Source organism: Pseudonaja textilis, chromosome 2 (assembly GCF_049901715.1).
Source record: "Pseudonaja textilis isolate UNSWEBS1 chromosome 2, rPseTex1.2, whole genome shotgun sequence".
In the NCBI taxonomy this organism is placed as follows: domain Eukaryota; kingdom Metazoa; phylum Chordata; class Lepidosauria; order Squamata; family Elapidae; genus Pseudonaja; species Pseudonaja textilis.
The window spans coordinates 73,260,151-73,284,963 of NC_141991.1; the positions used below are offsets into that span (position 1 = coordinate 73,260,151).

A 24,813-nucleotide genomic window follows, 5' to 3' on the forward strand; every position below is an offset into this window, starting at 1 on the left:
TAGACTGGTAGAGCTGTAAAGATCCAGATTTTGTCATGTATGTAGAGGGGTAAAAAAATTGTTGTAACACTTGATGTTCACCTGAACACCCACATACTTACTTGGGATTTTTTTTTAATCTCTCCATTTATACCTTCTTATTTGCTTAATACATTTTCTAGGACTGGAAATTAAGAAAAATAATGTGAGGTGCATTTATAGATACAATTTAAGTAATTCTTTACCATTAATAAATTTAGAAAGATGGAAAGATGAAAAATAGCAGAGCTGGAAGGAGGGAGGACACCAATCAATATTTTAAAGATGTAGGGAGGAAGGGCCCTGCCTGAAGGCCCAAAGGCAACCCACATTTCTAGCTCTGTCCAAATAATTTCAGTCATTTGGAATACTGCCTTTATTACTGCAATGAGGAGAGATTGATGCCTTCTGTTCCTCTGTTAGAACGCCACGCCCTTGCCCCAGAATAAGCCATTAAAAATGATAGAAAAAGCCTTATTTGCTTGTTGTAAGAATGTAACAAAGCTCTTATGACCTTTTTTTCACCATCTCAAGCAGTTTCAAAAGGCAATGTGTTGAAAGAGGTAAATTGCTAGAAACTGGGGATGCTTGCCAATGTTGGTTGCTTATCTCCTCCAAATTCCTACATACAGACCTGAAAACCTGGAAGGGGAATGAGGGAATGGCAAGCAACACAATTGGGTATGACAAAAATGTGTAAACATTTGTTTTTATAACTGGTGCATTACTCCTTAGGCATCAATAACTGTAACCAAACATTTCCAATAACTGTTGATCAAATCAGTTCTAACCATCAGCTTGGAAGAATTTTAGCCCATTCCTCCTTACAGAAGAGTTCAACTCAGGCAAAGATACTGGACTAAAATCCACACATGGTTGGAAAAAATGCCAAAAAAACATATAGATTTTAAACCAGAAATATTTTTATTGGGAAATATTTCTATATTTTACTGGAAATATAGAGAATTGAAATACTTGATTGTAAATGTATTAACAGCGGCTAGAATTGTATTTGCTAAAAATTGGAAAAAGGAGAAAATACCAATGCAGGAGGAAGTTATCAAGAAAATAATGGAATGTGCTGAAATGAGTGAATTGAAATTTGAAATTAGACAGCAAGAATACAAAACAACATTACAAGATATGGGATTTATTTTATCAATGGTTAGATAAACAAATATGGAAATGAAATATTTTAGAGAACATTACAATATAAAGATAATAGAATTATGGAGAATATAACATAAGGATATATTTTTATTGGATGGATTTATGATGATGTAATGAATGTTACAATATAAATTAATTTAAAATGTTGAATATGTCACATAAAATGATGGAATAATAGTTGTAGTCAAATAAATGATTAACAATGATAATAATATACATATATATACTAGATGAATAATATGAGAATTTGTACAAATTATAAGTGAGGACTATGGAGATGAACACAAAAGACTTGTTACCAACCGACCCACTGTATGTAACTGGAAGTTTTATGTTTTATGTTTTGTTTGTGTATGTTTGTCTAAAATAAAAAGAGTTCAACCCAGGGATATTGATGAACTTCCTTACACGAATGCTATTGTTTCAAGTCCTTCCACAACATGTCTACAGCAGTGGCCCCCAACCATTTTTGTGCCACAGTCCGGTACCGGCATCACAAAATGATCCGTGGCCCGGTACCAGCATCAGCACGCATGACAAGGCAAGGCGAGCTGAGCAACCGGCCAGCCAGCTGTCCCCCACTTCTCCCCGCCACCTTCAACTCCTCCTTTGTACCTTTGTCGATGGGCTTCGCTTCGGGACGACTTCAGGACGGTTGCTCAGCTCGCCTTGCCTTGGGTGCTGAAAGAATCCTCGTGCCTTAGTTTTGTTCAAAGCCCCCCGCCCTTCAATGAAGCTAAGGCGCAAGGACTCCTTCAGGACCCAAACTCCGCTTTCCAACCGGAAAAGCTCACCCGGAAGCACTTTCTTGTCAAACAAGATGGCGGTGCCCAGCAAACCGACGGCCCAGTAGGAAATGTTCCATGGACCGGTACTGGTCCGCGGCCCGGTGGTTGGGGACCCCTGGTCTATAGGACTAAGGTCAAGACTTTGATTTGGCCATTCAAAAACACTCACTTTCTTTTGCTTTAACTGCTATTTGGTTGATTTGCTTATATTTTGTGGGTTGTTGTTTTGCAGTTCTCACTCATGAGCTTCATTTCAGGGAAGGTACCCTGACATTTTCCTGAAGAATTTGGTGATACAATTTAGAATTCATAGTTCCATCAATGATGGTGGCAAACAATCTTGGTTTGATTAACCTGTGGAGATTGACAAGGGTATTGAATTGCCTCCATTTGTACACAGTCTGCCCAACGGTGGACAAATACAGTCCAGACTGTTTGGAATAATTTGTGTAGCCATTTTCAAACTGGTGAGCATCATCGGTTGTTTTGTTTGTCAGAAATCTCCTTTGTTTGAGGCCCATTAACAAACTTCCACGCAGTGCTGGGATTCTACTGGTTCGGACCAGTTCGGGTGAACCCCTTGCTCTGAAGATCAGCTGGCAGCAAACCAGTTCGCTGCAACAAGCACATGGTCCCGCCCGCCCCTGCTCTTTCCTGTGCTTCATTTCCTTTTGTTAGAGCATAGCTGATTCGCGCAGCAGAGCGGTTTGACTCAGCTCCGCTGTTTTAATTCACAGGGACTGCAGCAGAAGGTAAGTCTTAGAGCTTTTCTAAATGCGGAGCGTGCGAGCAGAGCATGCGATCACCAAACTGGTTGTTATACTGGTGGAATCCCACCCCTTCTTCCACATACCTAGGTTGTAGAATAAAATAGAAACTTTATTGGTTTAGTTATTTGACCATATCAAAAGTATAAAACTAAAGCAAATATACAAATGGAAGATCAGCCTTTCACAATCGAGACTCAAGACTTCTGTTCTTTAAATAAGGCAGGACCACCCACACTTGCATCTGATTGTCATTCCATTGATTGAAACACCTGGCTCTAATTTCCCCTCCCAATGAAATGATAATCCTAGAGATTCACATATTTTTGCCACACCCCGTATATAGCTACAGATTATTTTCCTCGATAAATTGATGAACAAGAATAACGGTCTTGACTCATTTGTTTAATGGGATTCTTTTTATCAGTTTTTAGGACTTGTGTGGAGAACATATCACATTTTTGATCATGTTTATAAAGAAATATCCAAAGGGTTCACAAACTTTTTAGCATCACTGTACAGCTAAACTCCAGGTTTCTTTCTGTCAATGGGTGGTGAAGCTCCAAAATGAGCAAAGAGAAACGGACTACTAGACCAATAGGTGTAGTGAACTGCCCCTCCCCTATCTTGGCTTGTATAAATCTTCAATATCTCAGTTAGCAAATGGTTAATCCTTTCAGCAAGTAAGTGCCTCCAGATGTGCTCCAATGACTGGGCAACCGGAAGACACTGCTATTATTACTCATATTGGAGCAGGGCTGCTGCCTCTGAGACTATTCTCCCACCAAGTTAGATATGCAAAGCACTTAAGTGTGGGGTGGGGGAGAGTTCTGGGAACAGCCAGATCTACAGACAAAAGGTCAGTGCCATTTGGCATTTGGAGGCTGTGCACTGTCCTATTGCGATGCAAGTGAAGGAACTGATGCTACCAGAGAGGGAGCATAGCGCACTGCATAGTGCTTCTGATTCCTCAAGAGGAAAGTTTCATTCTCCGTAACTAACTGGATCCACACAATCAACACAAGTAGGAAGAAGCCTCCTGCTTGCCTGTTACTTTTGGAAACAGACATGCATCAAACACTGGAACAGACAGTGAAGGAAAACATGACTTTTTCAGCAATGAGGCATCAGCAGTTCGCACATCTGAGGTCGCAGGGTTTTTCATTTAACTACAAACAAACAAATTCCATGTTTGTATAAGTGAACTTGGGACCAGACTGCCTTTTTCAGTTATTATTTAGAAGCTCCTTGGTTATTTCATGGGTGACGTATAAATCCCCTTAGTTAGCATGACTGCCCTTCTCCTGCTGCAGATTACAAGCTCAGGGCTGAGCAGGAATAAAGCAGGATTTTTTAAAAAGTTCTTCTCTGCAAAATGTAACAAGAGGCATTTTGTACTCTCTTGTGAAAAGATAAAAATCTCTTTTCCACAGGCATATAATGTTGAGGGGAAGAAGGAGTACAACCCATTTCCAATACTAAGACCTCCCCTACCATTAAGTCCAGGAAAGCATTAGTGAACAGAGTTTATGGGCCACGTAACTGCATTCCTGAGCCAGCTTGCTGTTCCTGGGGGCGGTAAAAGACACTGTCCGATCCCCGGTGCTGAAATAGGATTCAGCTGCCATGCTAAACTGCTCTCATATATGGTTTAAATGGGGCTGTCTTGCTCTTCTGGAAACAAGCACATTTACTCTTAGTTAGGTTCTTGCAACTCCATGTAATAATGGGTATTTTTCACCGGCTGCGACAACCCAAATAAGGTTTTGCACATGCTGTCAAATGAAAATGTGCACCTACATGCATATCTGAATTCCAGTCTGGCTTACCCTACTGCTTTTAAAATGGTATGCCAATTCCCAATCTGCCTGATATAGTGCTGTGTTGATCGCAAAATTTTGCTTACTACCCTACAAAAACTATTGAGGTAGTTTTACAACATTGGTAATGCTGGCCTCATAACAGGGATGTATTTTCTCTTTCCCATTATTCAGCATGAACAAAACAGGTAGGCTTTGTCTGTGCTGTATGTGTGTGTGTGTGTAGATAGATAGATAGATAGATAGATAGATAGATAGATAGATAGATAGATAGATAGATAGATAGATAGAGATAGAGAGATATAGATATAGATATAGATATAGATATAGATATATATTCATTCTTAAGTCTTCACGGGTACTTACATGTATGGCATTCAGCTTTGTTTGGGTATTTTCCCACATCATTGTAGTTGTGCTTTTAAAGTTGTAGCAACGTTTCAGCAGAATCTCATCTGCCACCATTGGCAGAAGCCTGATGATGGCAGATGAGATTCTGCCAAAACGTTGGTACAACTTTAAAAGCACAACTACAATGACATGGGAAAATACCCAAACAAAGTTGAATACCACACACACACACACACACACACACACACACACACACACATTTAACAAAAGGTGATTCTGGGCAGCATACAACAATGGAATAAAACAACCTTGGGCTGGTTTTGCTGGAAACATATGGATGAGTGAGGGAGAGAGAGGAAGATGGAAGGAGAGAGAGATGGAGAGAGAGAGAGGGAAGGAAGGAAGGAGAGAGTCCTAAAGTCATGACCGTTCTTCCAGGCATTGAGTTGGTCTCAAGTTGAGGGCCCTATCAGATTTTTTGGGGTGTGGATGTTGCTAGCCACCTGTGACATTAATTTCTCCCTAAGATCAATACATCAATATCTAACCACCAATTGCTGATGTTGGACATTTGGGAGACTTCAAGAGCATAGAGGTCTAAAGCACTATCCCTAAAATTGTGCCATGGTTTTAAATCTATTTTTGCAAAATTCCTTAAAAACACAGCACTGTTATTCTTATATTTTCTAGAGCATTCAAAAAGCCAGAAGAAACAGAAAACATTCTAATTTTGAATGGACTCAATGTTCCAATAAATATTCCTTGCCCAAATTACTCATAAGTAAGGAGTACAACATTCCTAGCAGAACTCAAACTCAATATAAGCCACACTTACTGGAGTCATATTTTCAGAATGAGGCATGAATTCAAGAGTGTTCCTTTAAAATGAAGATATTTTGAAGCACAGTTGAATATCCTAGTCTTATCACTAATTCTTGTCTCCGCCTTCTAAGGAATGAGAGGAGCAAGATAAAAGACATGACTTACACACTGTAGAATTCACATCCAAGAAACTATTTATCCTTAATGGAAAAATGTGTGCAGCCTAGTCATTTATCTTGGCCTGCTATACTCAAATCTATACAGAACATAAACAATGCAGGAATTCCCTCTCAAAAGGAAAAAAAAAATACTGTTTAACATCACACAAATTAATGCAACCTTCTTCAACTTGGCACCACTTTAGTTTTCCATCAATCCAGCAAGTATTTCTAAAGCTAGAAAAGATGCCGTCTAATACATCTGTAGGTGCTATCTGGGGAAATCTATTATGAGAAATAATGACGAAAGAAAGATTTCAAAGAATCATGTGCTATTCGTTTTACGATGCAGAGTCTGCAGGTTTTCAATTATTAAAAGGGGGAACATTCAGATGGGAATCCACCGGTATCAGGAGAGAGGTGGGCAGCATGGTTATCCAGGGCTGGGATATGTGATATCTCCAGACATCGCTACAGAACTTCCTGCTTCACTCTGGGCTCCATTTCAGAACATGTTGCCATTATTGCAGATAAAATAAACCATTTGCTCTTTCATCTCCGGACCCATATTGCACCAATTTCCAGACTGATAAAATAGTGCAAGATGATCTAGTTTCAGTGCTCCAAAAGGAGCATATGGAGCCTACAGAAAAGCTTTCTCTCTTCGGCAGCTATTGTTGTTTCCCTGTTGTGACTATTTGAGATGGCATCTAAGCTCAGGAATTAATTCAGCATATGGACTCCAACTATCATTGCGTCATTGTAATGCTACAATCTTTTCTTCCTTTCAACCTGTGACTAAATAATTGCAGTTCATCGCAGGTACACCTTATATGTGCTGATAAAAGAAACCCTCCAAACTTTGATAAAGATGTTGGACGTTTACAATTTCTACTTGTGCTTTAAGTTCTCAGGAATTTGCAACATGAAAATGTCATCTGCACAAAACACAGGAGGTAATCCTTATTTGACAACCACTTATTTAGTGGCTGTTTGAAGTTGCAATGGCATTGATACTCGCAACCAATCTTCCGAAGTCACAGCTGCTGCAGTACCCTGTGAATAGATAATTGTGATCTGGCCACTTGGCAACTAGCTGGCATTTATGATCTAGTTGTAGCTAGTTGTAGCATTCGATGCTCACATAATTGTCATTTGCAATTGCCATCGTGACTACCAATTGCAATTGCCATTTCTGGGAAAACGGCAGAGAAGGCTGCAAATTGCACCTGTAAGTTGCTCTTGCTGCTATTTCTCTTGAGGAGCCTGCTATGAGATTCCAGAGAATACCGCTTCCCTTGGCACTCCATAATGCAGGGCTGTCAAACTCTCAGCCCACAGTCTGGATGCGTTGCGCACTCCTCACGCCCTCACCTAGTTTAGCAAACGGGGAAAAAAACTCCCAATATGTCATCTGGCCATGAAGACAGGAGTTGATACACCTGCCATAGTGCCTGTAGAAGCTTATTTATTACTGTTAAGTTACTACACATTCCACCAAGAGAAGAATAAACAAGCAAGTGAATTAACAAACAGCTTGGCTCTAGGGGTATGGTCTGCAGAAGTTGACCTTACAAGAAGTCTAAGCTTTGTGCTTTTGGAGAAAAAAAATGACAAAAAAACCCTAATAAAAACAATTGGAACATGCTCAAAAGCCCTTCTGGGGTAAAAGAAATCAGCCAAGAAATCAGAAGATGAGTCTTTTTAAAGACTGACAAACTCAGCTGGCAGAGACTGAAGTTGTTTGTTTTGAACTCCATGTATCTTTCAACTGCTAAATAGAGAACCAGAAGAAAGAAGTGGAGTGTCATGAAAAAATTGTTACTGTAAGTTGCACTCAGCCACACTCATGCAGCAACATCACACCTCATTTGGCCACACTCCATACCACTCACCTGTCTGTTGGCCTGCTTGAAAACAGTGCAGAACTTACAACTCCCTGAGGGTTTCCCCATTGACTTGCCTGTTGGAAGCCAGAAGGAAGTCAGAAGTCAAAAGTCCTTGAATAAAAACGTGAGATCTTTGCTTACCAGCAGCAATGGGGACTGCCAGGATGGCTGTTGCTAAGTAACAGAGTCACATCACACTGTGCTTTATAACCATGTTGCTTAGTGATGGAAATTCAGTACTGTAATTCCTATTACTGTTGTTAAGTGAGGACTACTTGTAAGTCTGTTGAATCACATCCTCTGTGATGGCTTTAAGCTCACATTTATAAACTCAGTTTGCTTTAGTCATTCAGACCAACAAAATTAAGCTTAAAAAGGAGGCATCCAAGCAAGAATTCAGCAGCTTCTGGAAAACACCAAGTTTATAGAGAGGCCTCTGATTTTGTTTAGCTGAACAATTTCTATAGACACCCATTCAACACACAGTTCAGGACATCACTCAATTGATGAATTGTTCTTCATCGTTGAAGAACAATATAATAGAACCACCTAATTAAAAAGACATACAAAAACCAAGACATTTAAATAGAAAAAGTGCTGGGGGGAAAACAAAATATCATACCAATCCCAGACACAGACCTTGGGGAGAAAATAATAGGTCTTTAATGCCTTCTGAAAACTTGGTAGGATCAGAGCTAGCTGGATCCTGGAGGAGGAGGTGCCGTTTTAAAGGTCAGGACAGCAATGGAGAAGAAAGGTCTTCTGGGGAATGTTACAAGCTTTGTGTACAGAGCTTGCCAACATCAGAGATAATTGGAGATAAGCTGCTCTTGAAGGACTTTATAGATAAGAGCCACCTCCTAAATTACACCCAGAATCAAAGTGGTAACCAGTGCAAATTTATGCCTGTTGCTTTTCTGCTAAGCACTGTGTTTTCTCAAATTCCACTGACGCTAACCTAGGCAAACAAGGCTGCATTGTGCAACTTCTGAACTGAGTAAGTTAATTCTGAGCATAGAATAATGTATTTAGTAAATTGCCTGAATATGAATACTGGGGAATTAGCCCCATTTGTTTCAATGGGTTATATTATTCGAGTTCAGCCATACTGGTAGATCAATTCATAGTGTAGACATATGATTGTTATATGTGAAATCAAGATTTTATTTATTGTTTTATTTATTTGATATGTCAATCGCTTACATGATAATGGGTATAAGTATAAACATGAGTAAGAGTACCGGAAATAGGTACAAATAATTGGGGACAATAGGACAGGGATGGTAGGCACGATGGTTGACATTCCTAAAACTGAGTGGGTCTTCTAATGATACCAAATTCAATGATATTAGATGTGATATCTTTCAGTCACATTTATATATGCTACGCTGCAGAGAACATGAAACTGTGTTTATAGCCTTATGACTTTTTTTTTGGCCCTAAACAGGCTGGCTCAAAATATTTTGCAGTTGAAATCAAGGACAAAAGAGCACTTTCTTCCTTATCTCGTGCAGAAGGCATATGGACTGGCAGTGGGGCTGTATTTGAATAACAATGAGATAGCATTTTACTTTATTACTCTAAAGGTAATAAACTAGCTTTTAAAATTTGATTAAATTTATTGGTGAATATCCAAGGACTCTTAGAGAGACTAGGGAAGAGATTATGAAGTATTCATAGCTTTGACATTTCACTGCCATTTTCCAACAATTGCCCCTGGAAAGTTATTGTCTGAGATTTTTTTAAAAAAATTTCCCATCTTTGAACAAAGCAATTATGAATACTTATGCCCATGTATTTATAATTCTCTACATATTTGCCATATTCTCTCTCTCTCTCTCTCTTTCCCAATGATGTGCGAAAATACCTGAACAAAGCTGAATAACATACATATAAGTACCCGCGAAAACGTAAGAAATTTTATATATATATGTGGCATTCAGCTTTGTTGGGGTATTTTCCCACGTCATTATAGTTGTGCTTTTAAAGTTGTAGCGACGTTTCAGCAGAATCTCATCTGCCATCATCATCATCATCATCATCATCATCTGGAATATATATATATATATATATATATATATATATATATATATATATATATATATATATATATGTTAACATTATATACACACACACACACACATATATATATGTATGTATAATTTCTTAAGTTTTCGCGGGTACTTACATGTATGTTATTCAGCTTTGTTCGGCGGACACAACCAGACGGACACAACCAGAAGCCTGATGATGGCAGATGAGATTCTGCCGAAACGTTACTACAACTTTAAAAGCACAACTACAATGACGTGGGAAAATACCCCAACAAAGCTGAATGCCACATATATATATAAAATTTCTTACGTTTTCGCGGGTACTTATATGTATGTTATTCAGCTTTGTTCGGGTATTTTCCCACGTCATTATAGTTGTGCTTTTAAAGTTGTAACAACGTTTCGGCAGAATCTCATCTGCCATCATCAGGCTTCTGTATTGTGTTCGTCACATCCATATGGCAGATGAGATTCTGCTGAAACGTTGCTACAACTTCACATAACATTTCTGAAGTAGGATAATTTGACCCTGGTCATTTGTGTCTTGAGTGAGGACTCTTGGGATGATTTCTTTCACGATCTATTGATTTTCTTGGCTGGCCAGTATTCTCAGGAGTCTTCTCCAAAGCCTTGTGTATTTTTACCTAGCCGAATGGCTCCTTGAGGAATTTGTTCTGAGCTCATCAAAAAGCCCACACAACAAAAAGCGCCTCTCGTTTCTTTTCTTCATGCCTACACTCAAGCAACCCACCCATCACCCTATGGCCTTTTGTGTGCGAGGCCCTTGGAGGGGTGGTGGCTCTTCAACAGCCCCTATTCGGGGAAGTTATCCATACAGAAAGCAAACTGTGATTCACATGCGCAAGGCCCCCTCCGAGGGTCTGTTTGTCAACCAGCCCATAGTTGCCTCCTTCGCAAAAACTTTTTCAACAGCGATCCCTCCCCAGCAAACAAATAACAAGGCAGGCCGCTAACTCAAGGTTATCTCCGCCAATAAGCCCCACCACGTCCGCTCTTCAACCCCCTCCACCCCACTCCGGTCCGGACACTCCTCCACTGGCTTCCCACGCCGCGCCAAGAAGGTGCGAGGGAGGGGAGGCGAGGCGGGGCCAGAGGAGGAGGAGGAAGAGCGAACGGGCGGGCAGCGCTCCTCACATGTGGCGGGAGGCCTCCCTTCTTTAATGAAAACATGAGTCAGCGGCTGGCGTCGGCCGCGCATTTTCTAAACATTTCCTCATATCCTGAGAAAGGGGCGAACCGAAGGAGGAGGGAAAGATGGAGGCTGGTAGGAGGGGGCCGGCGTTGGAGGCGGCGGGGTTTGGGGGGGAGAAGCCAGAATAGAAAACAGGCATCCACACCAGAGAGACAGAAATGAGGTTGAGAAGCTCGCAACCCTTAAAAAATCCAGTTTCGAACAGATCGGCGCTATGAATAGACACAACGCGCACACACTGATTCGATTGAGATTGTTCCACTCGGAGGATGGGATTCGGACCCTTCACACCGGCTTCCCTCGTTTTCCTCCGACTTTTTTGACCTGCCGCCTCTTTGGGCTGCAACGTTTGTTGCGTCTCTCAGTTCCACTTACTTGAAGCTAACCTTCCCCCCCCGCCCCCCTTAATTTGCCCTTCTCCAGAAAGGAAAAGAAGCCAAAAGGGTTCTTTTTTTTCCTCCCTTTTCTATTCTTCCTGTCTCCGTCTGCGATTGCGATCCCAAAAGTTTGAACCCAAAGTAGGATTAAATCAACAACCGCAAAGCCTCATTCCTGGCAGAGGCTTCTTGTTGGTTTAAAAGAACCGCTGCAGAGCTGGAGCAAGGGCTCGGTTTAGGATCCTGTGACGAATACTCGGGGGTGGGGGGGTAATAAAAAAAACAAACCAGAGCCTCTAGCCAGGCAGTGGGCGCTCTGGGCACCCTCCTCCTCCTCCCCCACCCAAGTCCCGCCCCTTCGAGCTTCAGACAACCCTCCCCAGGCATTTTTCCCCCCTTTTCCTTTCTTTTTCTTTTTTGCAAGACTGCATAGCTCAGCTGAAGGACTCGGGGCAGTCGGAGAAACTTCAGAAGAAAGATAAAACGAAGTTTTGAAAGGGAGTCCCAGCAAGTTCTGGGTGCCGTTTGGCGAGAGCCCTTTCTGCAAAGTTAAAGGTAAGCCCTTCCGTGGTCTCCTTTGCTTTTAGCTTGTTTGTTGCACCAGCCTAAAAGCAAGATGCAAATGGAAACTCTTTTTTTTTTAACGAATCCAGATGTGGAGAGCTCACCATATTTGCCTTTGGGATCAGTTTCCAAAAGGGCAAAAGGCAGCATTTGCAAAGATTTAAATGCTTCATTTTCCGTCAATTTCTTTCTTTCACTGAGTTCCAAAGAGCATCTCCATATAAAGCAGAGTTACAAAGCCCTTGTTTTAGGAACTGAACTTCAAAAGTCTGACAGAGAAATGGGGACAAACCTGAACCTTACTTGAAAGTAAGATTCTCAAGGAGAGAAGCAACTCAGAACTAAGGAGGGATTTCCTGACAGAACAATTAATCTGTTGGAAAAACTTGCCTCCAGAAGTTGTGAACGCTCCAACGCTGGAAGTTTTTAAGAAGATGTTGGATAGCCATTTGTCTGAAGTGGTGTAGGGTTTCCTGCCTAAGCAGGGGGTTGGACTAGAAGACCTCCAAGGTCCCTTCCAACTCTGTTATTCTAATTCTAATAAGATATTCAGTGCCCTAAACTGAAATTAGGAGATGCGAGTCATTGGGCTGAAGGTTCAGGTTTGTCCCCATTTTTCGTTCAGACTTTTTCTCCTGTTTGTGTCCATCCAGTGAAATACAGTGGCTAGCATTTGAAACATAAATTATTTGCAACATCATAAGGACTCAAAAAAGAAAGAAAAAAGTCTATTGGTTTGCCTGAGGATGGGAGAAAGCATCTCCCTGTGTCCTGTTTACCACCCTTTTTTGTAATAGTTTTAAGCTCAGATTTCAAGAGTACTAATACTGTACTAGTTTTACTTTCATTAGTTAAAGATGAACTCCATGATGTGTGAAAACGGCTTCTCTAGAGAGCCAAACACCAAAAGTGTGAAAAGAGATACAATATTTTGTTCTCAGAATATTGCTGATCATTGCAGAAGAGAAAACTTTTAACATAGTTGCTATCCTGAAAAGCGAGAAATGGCTAGTTATCTTTCCCATGCTTCACGCATCTTCTGTATCCCCTGCTAGTTAGTTTTTCTCCTTTATAGACAGTGCTGGCATTTATGCCTCAAGAAAAATAAATTGAATTGAAAACTTTTTGAGGGGGGATACTCTGGGTACAAGTTCAAAATACCCCAGTTCAGATTAGTGATAACTTTTTTGTCTTTTCTGTAATATCCCATGCTGTTCTGACCAAATTGCAAGTATCTAAAACTCGAAACATCCCCATTTCAAAATCTATTCCCCCCGCCATTCTGAACACAAATTAGAACAATTGTGCATGAAACACTTCTGGAATGGCTGGAACAGTATTGGGATGCTTCCAGTAATGCTGGAACAACCTGTCTCGAATTTGAAACAAGTATTGTGAGCTCAGAAGAGCTCATTTAGAACTTTTCTATTACTTGACCCATGAACTCACCAGAGTGGGTACTTCATCACATCAGTATTTCTCACAGTGTGTAGTACATTCAGTGCATATGCGTTTGGTAGGGCATCTCCTTAACCACTGTTGTAAAAGAACACAAGCTACAAATCCTGATTCCAATTTCAAAAATTAACTTCCTGGGTGGTCTTTGAGAAACAACTTCATTTCAAATCCATCTGGTGATACAGCAAAATTAATTAGTCTGTAGAATGCCATGACGACACTGCTAATATATTCAATATTTGGGCATCTAGATTAAAATTCATAGGTAACTAAAATACAGCTATGAGGCAGGAACACAAATCCCATAGCTGTTTATTTGAACATCCCTCTGTTTATTTGAAAGAAACACAATTGTAACATGGGCCTGCTTTCTTGCTACTATAATCAATTTTATTCTTATAGTGCCACTCTCTTTTATAATGCTCCTTTTTGGGGCGGAAGGTGTGAACTAAACAATGTCATATATGTTAATTTTATAATATTAATGTTTCAAAGGGTCTATTATTTATTCCCAATAATATGAATTTGTGACTGAAAGTTTTTTTAGCTGGTGTTGGCCTTATTATGCCTTGAGTTCTTTCCAAGAATCTAGAATGCTGCAATGTATCAGCATGGTATATGTGCAGATCCAAGCAATATGGCCTTTTGCAATTGACATATTTTTTTCTCCATGTGCAGATTTTTTATGTGCCATCCAATAACAAGTGTGACTACCATGGCCAGTTTATGTCATAATCTTTCCATTTCTGTTTTCAGATCTTGATACTTTTTTTATTTTTTCCAATTCTTTGTCTTTTTTTTACTGTCCCCTAGTATTGCCACATCAATTATCCACACTTTCTTTGTTTCAACTACAGTTATATCTGGTGTGTGATGAGCCAAAGTTTTATCAGTCTGTATTCATAAAACCTACAATATTTTAACATTATTATTAATATCATCATCATTATCTTAAATTTATTGGCAGCCCAACTGCAATTAGGGTTTGATAACTTCTCATAATGCATTTTAGATAATTTGACTCTCCTCTGCTTTTCTGCAGTTTTTCTTTGAACTATACCCAACTCTGGGTCCTTCAGGAAAACAACAAACAGACCCTGAGTGCCAGAACCCTGCAGAGAATATGCCCTGAGCCCAGGACTCCTTGCCTAGATTGAATTTGGTCTTTTTTATTCTTCCAGCTAGGCTTCATTCTGAAGAAACACGGGAGAGATTTAGACTACTGGCCAGCCAAGGAAGCAAATGCAGCAGGGGATATGTTCCCTCTCCATTTCCATTCTCCCATTGCTGCTGTGGCAGCTACTTCTGAACTGCAAGGCTCAGTGCCTGGTCTTATTTTCTGCTTCTAAGCAGTGGATAGACTCCCTGGCTAGTCTGTTAGCTCAGCGATCTTTGCTGCCTCTGGCACATGTGAATTGCTCAAATGCAGCCATGAAGTTGAATAGAAAATGATATGCTTTTGTTATTTCCTACCTGCCAAGTACTGAAGAAGTGGAGGACACTGTGTGCTTTTGAGAATGCATTAGAATTATGGAAAAAGCAAAGGGGTTAGGTTATTTATTTCCCAGTCCTCAGAGTCCAAAGATATTTTCTAGGAAAAAGTTGAATATTTGCGTTAGAAGATCAGCAACTTCACATTTGTTTTCACTGCATTAAAATCTAAGTATCCACCCAATATCCTTGAGTGGATATTGTCTGGACCTAGTGATTTATTTAGTCATGATTTGTCCTGGAGGCCTATGATTTCATCTGTTAACCTCTGTTTGCAGTACTATCTTATATCTTCCAATTCCATTCCTTTCTGTAGAATATCTATTGTCAGATAGACTGCCAACTCCCCCAACTTGTCTTACTTCAAATGTATTATAAAACATTCTGGTTAGTAGTAGCTTCTAACTGTAAGTAGCAACTTCTAACTAACATTGCCTGAATGTGAGCAAAGAACTTGGCCTGTATTGGTTGGATCTGGATAAACCTTAAGTCCATTAGGAGCACACACATGGAAAATTGAAAAAAAAAACTTTGGAAAAAGGCAATGGCAAATGACTTCCACATTGCTCTACCAGAATTACATGGATGGATAACTATACTGTAAACACCAGTACCTAAACTTGACACAAGAGAGTCTCTAATCTTAGTTTTAGCTTCAATATACAGTATTTTAAGTAGCTTGTATGATGACATTTTAAAAATACTGAGATCTCTAAGCATTTTGAAGACTTGGACCTCTATTTTCTCTTTTAATTTTTTATTAATTAAAAAAAAACTTTACTATTTAGAGAAATTTGTTCTTTTTAAATCAAATGCACTAATACTTGTCTAGTTTGTTGTTGATGGTGGTGGTGCACTCATGTGTTTCACAGGAATTACATCGTAGTCACTATTTCCAATTGGTTCATTTGTCTGTGTGGTTATTGCTTATATTGCATAAAGCACCATAACAATCATTCTAAAATAGAAATAAAAGATCATACTGCGATAATACAAAAGTAAAAAATAAGAATTATTGGTATAGAATTGCAAAGTAAATGGATTAAGACCAGATAGAAATCTATAAATTATAATCTAGTGTCTAAAAGTTTTAATTAATTAAGATAGATAACTATACATAAAGAAGAAGTAGTGGGATCTATAAGATCTTAGGAGAATGTAAAGTTATCTCAACTTGTATTGAGCCTAGTTACCTGTTCAAGCTCTACTAGCAGAGGTGGTATTTAGCAGGTTCTGACCAGTTCTGGAGAACCAGTAGTGGAAATTTTGAGTAGTTCTGAGAACCAGCAAATCCCATCTCTGACTGGAGATTTTACAGTATCCTACTCCTGCCAAACCCACTAAGCCATACCCATAGAACCAGTAGTAAAAAAATTTGAATCACACCACTACCTACTAGAATTTGATTGGGATTATGACAGTTATGATTCAACCAACTACAGCAAGAAAATAACAAGATAAGACATGGAATGGTATGTGTATAAGGTAGATGGGATTATAAGAGTGAATCATGGCAACCTAGGCAAAGTTCAGAATAACTTCACTTTGGAGGAGCTATTTATGTTTGATCATAGCTCTGACCCCAAACTGGGCTTCATTATCTAAAATCTCTACCTTTTGGTCAGTTAGCAGCAGACAAAGGTAATCAGACTCCAGCCTGTCTGGGTATCATATGGTAAATGGGGAAATATACATTATACATGTCTTGTAGATTTCTATTAAAAAGGCAGCAGTAACACATGATCCATGTTTTCAATTTCCCCTTCACTGCAGAGACAGAGGAAGCAGAGGTAGGAGCAACTATTTAGGTATGGAATTAGTTATGGAATCTACCTTCCAAAAGGTCAGAGGGGAGGGCATTGCAGCAGGCAAATGTAAAATATCTTCTTGTGGTTTGAAGGATAGTATGGTACAGGTAATGTGCAGGAGCCCATTTTTGTGAGTTCACTTAATTAATATAGATCATTTTGCAAGACCATATATCTGGTATGTTGCTTGAAAGATGCTTTGGCCTGATCAGTCCCATTGAAATCAATGTATCAGAGAAGACTCTACAGTGCCTTAGGGTGGCACCAAGTAGTTTCCACACACAGTGTAAAACAGATTGTATAACTGTGGCAAGGGGGCAACCTCTAATGGTCCTAAATTCTTAGACACCTATATTTGGAAGTTTTAAGACAGCCGCACTATTACTTTGGCCTCAAATACTTTTATTCCACTAGATATGTAATTACCTTCTATCTTAGAAAAAAAATCATAGTATGGCAACTATACTTCTGACCTGTTATAGAGATTGAGTTTGGGGCCTCCACAAGCCAATGGTGTAGACAACAAGTCCAAGATTTTTGAAGGTCTGAACCTATTCAGTGTTATTCCCTTTTCCTTGTCTCCTATAATTCTGTCTAAAAAGCTTTTTGAAACAATTGTTTTTATTTTTTGCTAATTAATAATAAAATAGTTTGTGCAGGGCTTAGGGCTCCCTTCAACCCAATGGGTGAAATACAAATGAAGGCTACATTATCTGAATGTAAAAGTAGTACAGTAGGTCTACCAGCCGGGTTTGGAGGAGGATGCTCTAAATTTTGTGAGATGTGCTACCATATAATTAATAAATTAATCCTTGTATTTGAGACAGATACTAAAGATTTATATGGTTACTTTTGTTCTGGTCGGTTGGGTGATCTGGGTCATCAAAGATGTGGGAATTGAAACATCAGCCGGAAAACTTAAAACTGTAAACCATCATTTATGAAAATGAATTTCTGGATCCCCAACTGTCAAACATGCTGGAATCTGAAGAAAATTGTCTTCTAGGCAATACTTCCTGCCTGGAAAAATAAAACCTTCCCACCTTGATTATTAACAGTTGGATACATATTTAAACTAGTTGGGACATAGGAAGCATTAATTGATCTGAGAGTAAGAACAACTGTGAGGCATATGAAATTATATATGTAGTAAAGCTTGTATTGAGTAGAAGAAAAACAAAACCCCTTTGCATTGCTTTTCTTAACTGTTGCCATGGATTGTGGTAACTGAACTGTAATTCTGTATCTGGCTTTGGATATTCAACTTTCTTCTGGCTTGTAACTTGATTGATGTTCTCTCCTTCCTGCAGGAAAATTTCAAAATTCTGGAGTTAGAAAATCAAGAGATCTTTCTCTTGGACATAAAAAGTTGCTTCCTTTTTCAGAGTGAAATTTTTGTGCTAATATGCTGTCATAGAAAGTAAGGGTAGCAGAGGATCTAGGCTTAAGTGATAGGAAACTCAAGACACTGAGTTTAATGAGTTTTTCTTAATGACTTCACAGTTTCTGGCAATTTTACTTCTCTAGTCCTGAGTCTTGCATTTATTGAGGAATGTTACAGTTTGGACAGCTGTGGTCAGAGCCCCTTGCTGTTCTTTCATTTGGTGTGATCCTGCTTGCATTTTCCTACTGCTGTTCTACTAAAAGCACAACATTAATTTTGCCTGGGCTCAGCTTTAACCTCTAGCCTTTCATTGGTATGCCTGACCTAGTGCCTGACCTCTATGGTATTCCCCACTGACCTCTTCTGTTCTTTCTGTATCCCTAAACTTATTCCCAGCTTTAGTATGACAAAGTACTAAAGCTAACGTGCAGTGGGACATATGCAAGCATCCTGTGTCAGGCAATCAGAACTGTCAGCTCTTTGCAGTTACTATCACTAAGCTAGACAGAAGGCTTGGTACATTAGCCCCCTCCCCTTAATCTCAGGATTCTGGTTGCAAATGGCACAACTCATCTACTTAAAAGGATAATCTTCGTGTATAGCACGAAGTGCTATTGTGCAGTTCTTTCAGGAGATTCTTAGGTTATGACTACAATGTTTAAAGTTTAAAGAAACCACCTCTAGCATCACCATTTTATGGTTGGTCACATAGCCAGCCAAAAGTTTAGACTGGATTTGGCATTTTAGCCTTCCTATCCAGTCCTTCCCAAGGACCTGGGGTAGGCAGATTGATGATGATGAGGAGGAGGAGGAGTCACACAGTCAGCATAATGCTTAGGCTGGAGCTGGCATTTTTATCCATTGATCGAATCCTTCCCAAGGACCTGGAAGAGGCAAATGGTGTTGTTTGATGGTGTTAAAAGTACTGGATGTAAGAGGCTTCATGCAAAGCTGCCTTTTGCAATTGACAGATGCTGAGTTTTTCCCGCAGTTATGGTTAGTCACACAGTTAGCCAAATTTTCAGACTGGATTTGACATTTTTACCCCCATCTCCCAACCCCCACCTGGGATAGGAAGATGTTTTATGGTGTTAGAAGTATTCTCGCAGGATAATTCCACCTTTTTAAATGTATCATTCAGGGTGGCAAATATACCTAATACAAGTAGTCTTGTTTAGTAACTACCCCATTTAGCTACCATTCACACTTGCAACAGTGATGAAAAATAACTTTGCAACCAATGCTCGCATTTATGACCTTTTCAAGTCTATAAAACAAAGTATTAGCTGAAGTAAGATCATTAACATGGCCATGCTTTCACTTAGCAAGCACTTTGCTTACCAACCTAGTTGCCAGGTCCAATTATGTTTGCTAAATGATGACTACTTGTATTCCGGCCTCCTGTTTTCCCCTCCACAACCCTGTGAGATAAGTTTATTTTATTACTCCTTGACTCTGGTTTAAAAAAACACATACTGTAGATTAATAGATACTCTTTATTGCTAGTGTGAGTCTATGGCCTGAGAATTGTGACTTGAATCATTTAATTCTGCTACAGTTCAGGACAGTGTTTTCATTTTGTATACAAAATTAAAGTTTGATCTGACTTTCAAATTGTTCTGGCCTGGCTTATCCTGGCAGATAACTAAAAGACATAACAAATGATACTGGGAATTACATTTGTTCGTTTAAACAAAAAGGGGGAAATCCCTTTAAAATGTATGAAAGGAATGTATGTGTTGTTTATTGGCATTCCTGTTTAAATAAATCTATAGGGTCCTTTCTAAATGGATGAGTAATAGGGCATAATTAATTTTCTATTCAATTATGCATAATTGTCAGTTATTGCTTGTACACCCTCTGAATATATTAATAATACTTTAGAAACCATGAGTATACCCTCTGTTTCAAGCATGTACAACAAGCTTATTAGTATCCTCTTGGTATTCTACCCACCAGTTGCTACTGGAATGTGAAATTGCCAAAGTTAAAGTGCACAACAAAAATATTTGTCGCTTTGTTTAGATATTTGATTCCTACTTGTTGTTTATACAAATATTTGTTATCTTTTTTATTGTAAGGGAGCAGGAAGTCTAGACTAGCCAATTCAAATAGGTGGGGGGGGGGGGAAGCAACATGTAAACCATAGGTAATTGAACTTTAAAAACAGCTCATAAGAAGAAATTATCTTTACAGGGACAAAGTGTTTTCATGCTGTCAGATAAAACCGCATGAGAGCTGTGATCCATCATCTTTTATTAAAAGGAAATGTTTTTGTAAGCAAGGCATTCAAAAACAACAACAACCAAGGGACCAACGTGTCACTGAGGTGTAGGAGGAATCCCTTCTTTTTCATTCTTGATTACATACAATCTCTTCAATCTCTTTTGTCCCTGTTATAAGCACTAAGCTAAGAACAGATTCAGCCAGCCTCCAATGTTCCTTAAAAATTCATTGGATGAAGTGGAAGAAAAAGAAGCATATTAAGTTAAATCAGGAAAAAAAAGAAAACACAAGGGTTTACTCTTTCATATTCCCAGCAGTAAGAATAATTTCCTTTCTCACTGAGGTCTTTTGACTTTTACAGAGATTGGCTTGTTTTTAGAAAGAATGAAAGAATTAAAAAAAACCTTGCAGAAATAAAATAAAAGCTAAGGCAGTAGGATTTCTGCAAGTCTTAGTGGGTAGTTCTTTTGCAATAACTAAACAAAGAAATGCTTCAACTCATTCCCAGAACACTGCCTTTAGTGTGAATGCATTAAAAGCCTGTGTGATAGCTCTGTATCACAGCAGTGACAAAGTATCTCATGGTACCATAATTAATAAAATGGTAAATATATACAGAAGTTATCCAACTCTATCTACGATCCTTAAGGTTCATAAATCATGCAGTAATAAATGTCACAAACGCCATGGAACATGAAATGTCATGAAACTGAAGAAACATTTTATTATATGTAGTGACAAGTAAAAAAAGTACTGAAAAGACAAACATGGCGCTATAAAAAATTGGAAATCAAATTTGAACTGAAATCACATTTTTTCTTATTATATAGAATCCCAGGAAAAAAAAAATCCTGCAGAAAAATATATGCTCACAGAAGCAAAAACATATTTTGCCCAGCACTGGAAGAAAGATACAATTCTGAAAATATCTCTTTGGGAACTTAAACTTGGAGATGATACAAGAGAATTAAACTGGGAGTATATGGCTAAGAAAAGCCAGAAGTAGCGAATGACCCCCCAAAAATTCTGGGAACGTACATGGCCATATTTATTGAGATTTTTGTCATTCAATTATCTAATATAGAATAGGGAGGTTGATAGTTTGTCTAAATATCTTTCAGTATTTTTCTCCTTACAGACTTAGTATATACACACAATATGGATCGCTGTGATTTTCCTCCTGTTATGACAAATTGTATACAGTTTGTATTTTTAATCTGATGATAAATCCTCAGAGGCAGGGGAGAAACTTGGACATTGTATGACTTCAGCCAATGTTCATTTTCAGTAATCTACTGTATATAGGGTTCAGAGCTTTTATATCAAGTTCTGATATTTGGAGACTGAACAGTTAATGTTCTGGCTTCTCTAGCTTGAAAGAATTTTTCTTCTAGTTTCAACTATGTGTTGGAAAATGCCCAAGTCTGCAGTTCTCTAGAAAGTAGAATATTTTTTTTTTTAAATGTATCCACAAGCCTCAAAAAAAAAATGAAAATTTATTTTATAGCTTGTCCAGGGCAAGAGAGAAAGATAAATAATGCCATAGAACTGAGGTGGCGTCTTTAGAATGGAGACTCGGGATGATTTGTTTTCTGCTGGCCCTGATTCAGAGTAAACCACAAGCAAACATATTTTCAGTATACTTTCAGAATAAATAAGACAATGAGACTTGCCAGGAAAAGCAATTCAAACATGAATGTAGCAATTTAATTGGTGCCAATTACTGTGTCTTGGTAATGTTGAGAATTCAGCCACAACTCCTTAAAATCCTGCATGTCAAAGAAAATGATAGTACTGGAAAAGCCATATGAATGGATTGGTTCAATGTGTTGGGAATCTATTACCTGTTCAGGTTTCCTGTAAGTGAGCAGTTATGAGATTTACACAAGTGACATTTTGTCAGACTTTGTCACATATTTGATCCATCAGCAACTTCTTAGTGATTATTAGTATTTTAGGATCACCTTCTTGTATAGGTAATGTGAGGTATCAGCATTTCTTTTCCTGTATATCTAAATACAATTTTCATTTAAACTCATCTGATATAATGTGTTAGGATTTTATGTTTTACTTTATTTTTTTATCTCCATGCAAATACTGTGTCCTTATTTGCAGATTTAATTTGCACACTTACTGCTCAAAGATAAGAGCATTCAAATGTGCACAAGATATTTTAACTCACATGCTAGTCTCCTTGTTTTTATTGTTTTCCAATCTAATAGAGTTTAATCAAAATATCTTTCTGCCTGGTTTTTATACCAATATATCAATGCAAGTTACGACCTGCACTTTAGTGTAATACTCTTTTTAGCTTACTCATTGGATTTAAGTCCATGGTTCAAACAAACTGATGTAATTCACTGGGTAATCCAGAAAATAAAAGAATTCCTGTAAAATATCAGGAGGGGAAGCATCAATGCCTCAGCCTGGTTTGTGATCTGATGGGCTGATATTAGGGAGGAAACACATAATTGACCTATCCTGAAGCATTGCAGCATTCAAACTTGGAGGAGGTATTTGGTTTGCGGCCACACAGGTTGAAATACTGGAGTTGTATCCAGACCTTCTGATACACCAAACTACTTTGCAAATTAATGTTTTCCCACCAACTTATTATTGAGTCTCTTCACACTCCTCCTTTTCAGCTCCCCATCCATTGTGTCCCATTCAACTTTGTGGCTGCAATGTGATTTTCTTGCTCTGATCAGTTTTATACAGGTTTTGTGTCTACGTTAAGATGGTATATCAGTATAGATACTGAATAGTTTACTTGCTTACTTTTTTCATATATCTTTATGCTGAATTTTCAATTGGGCTATCAAGCACAAGCAACCAGAACAACTTCCAGAATTATAAAATGGGTTTCTTTATTGTTGATGACCAGTTTACAAAAATCTCACCAGATTATCTGCTTTCCCTTGGGAAACGGCAGATAGAAACCTAAAGTTTCCTCCCCTGAATGAACTCTTAAGCTGGAATGTCTTTTAACCCACCCACCTCCAATTGGGGCCCTGTCTCCTTCAGCTGGTGATTTCATCACACTTTCCCCATTCCAACAAAAAACTCCACACTAGATAAAATCAGACATAAAATCAGAAAATGTTTCAAGCAAAAAATCTGAAAATGTTAATCCAATGAATAAAAAATATATTTAAAATTGGTCAACAAAAATGTCTTCCAAGGAAGAGGTTTACAACATTTTCAGGTGAAAGGATTGGAATAAACAATGTGACATTCTTGTTTTAAGCATAATAGCCTTTACTTTATGATGAATAAAAACACAAAGTTGATTAGATGACCAAATGGGAATGAAGGCGTATTCCTATAACTTGAAATTTTATTTTATTTTATTTTAGCACTGTGTATGTATAAACTAATGATTCCTGTAATTTGAGGATGATTGGCATGTTTGGAAGACACCTTGGGGTGTTTTTGCAAGATGGCTGGCAAGAGGAATATGATTAGTTATAAGGCACTGATTTACTAGAATATTCCTTGCCAGCCAATTTCCCCAGCTCCCAGAATGCTCCATGCCACCTATAAAAGTATCAATTTTCTGAGCAGGTGGGGACAGTTCAAAATATGACTGGCTGCCCACCCTTCTTATTTTTCTAAAGAGAATATTATTTTCTAAGAAAATAAAACTTCATTTTTATAAGGTTCACTTAGAATCCAGAGGCACTTCTAAAAATAAAGGGGGGCACTGATGTTACTCAAGAAGGTTTGTTTTTAAATGTAAGAAATTGTATAGTGCCTGGAGGGCTTTGTGAGGTGAAAGAATTCCCCATAGATCTAAATCCTTGAATTTCTGGAAAACATTCAAAGATAAATCAACTTTATAAAGTACTGAAAATATAGTTTGTTTGCATTCTGATTGTAGGAATCCTACTGAGTACTGGCATGCATCTAGGGTACATAAAGTTCCTTGGTTTTCTTCCTACATTTAATATTCAGTCTTAATGGGTATTTCTATTAACCTTCTATTAGTGTGTTTATATTGTTAATGTTCTGCATGTCTGAAACAATGCTTTCTTTTTCATTTGAATAAGCAGTAAGACATCTTTGTCTTACCACTGTAACATGCCTTCAGTGAGAAAACACTGAAAATGATTCTTCTAGAACAACCTTCCCCAACCCAATATTCTCTAGATGCATGCTGATAAGGGGTTTGTGGATTTGCCATCTCAATATATCTGGAAATATATTGGGTTGAGGAAGTCTGTTTCCACATTATATGCCATCAATTGATAAAAGGGCATTCCTGTTAAAATAAAATACTCAGATGCAAATAACATGAAATAACAACTTATTCCAAAATAAAATAAGTTTTAAAAAACATGCTTTTAAAATGATGGAGATACTCTCTTTTATAAATGTTGGAAGAAAAAATCACCTGGCCAGTACTTTTTCACCTCCGAAAGTGATTGGAAATAAACTGGAAGAATAAACTAATTA

The 24,813-nt window shown here is 38.4% G+C and overlaps 1 protein-coding gene across 3 annotated transcripts in view; it reads left to right on the plus strand.

Moving 5' to 3' along the window:
* Window positions 1-11,821: 11,821 nt before the first annotated feature.
* PDGFRB (platelet derived growth factor receptor beta) overlaps window positions 11,822-24,813 on the plus strand; it is a 94,745-nt gene continuing 81,753 nt past the window's right edge. The window contains exon 1 of one of the 3 annotated variants that reach the window (XM_026696600.2): window positions 11,822-11,982. Coding sequence is in view for 1 of the 3 variants with exons in the window: in XM_087924297.1 (XP_087780423.1) it covers window positions 16,687-16,730 (44 nt within the window). In the remaining 2 variants the exon portion in view is untranslated. Of the gene's footprint in view, window positions 11,983-16,671; window positions 16,749-24,813 lie in introns of those variants that run through there. The other 2 variants (XM_087924297.1, XM_087924298.1) reach the window with 2 other exon arrangements.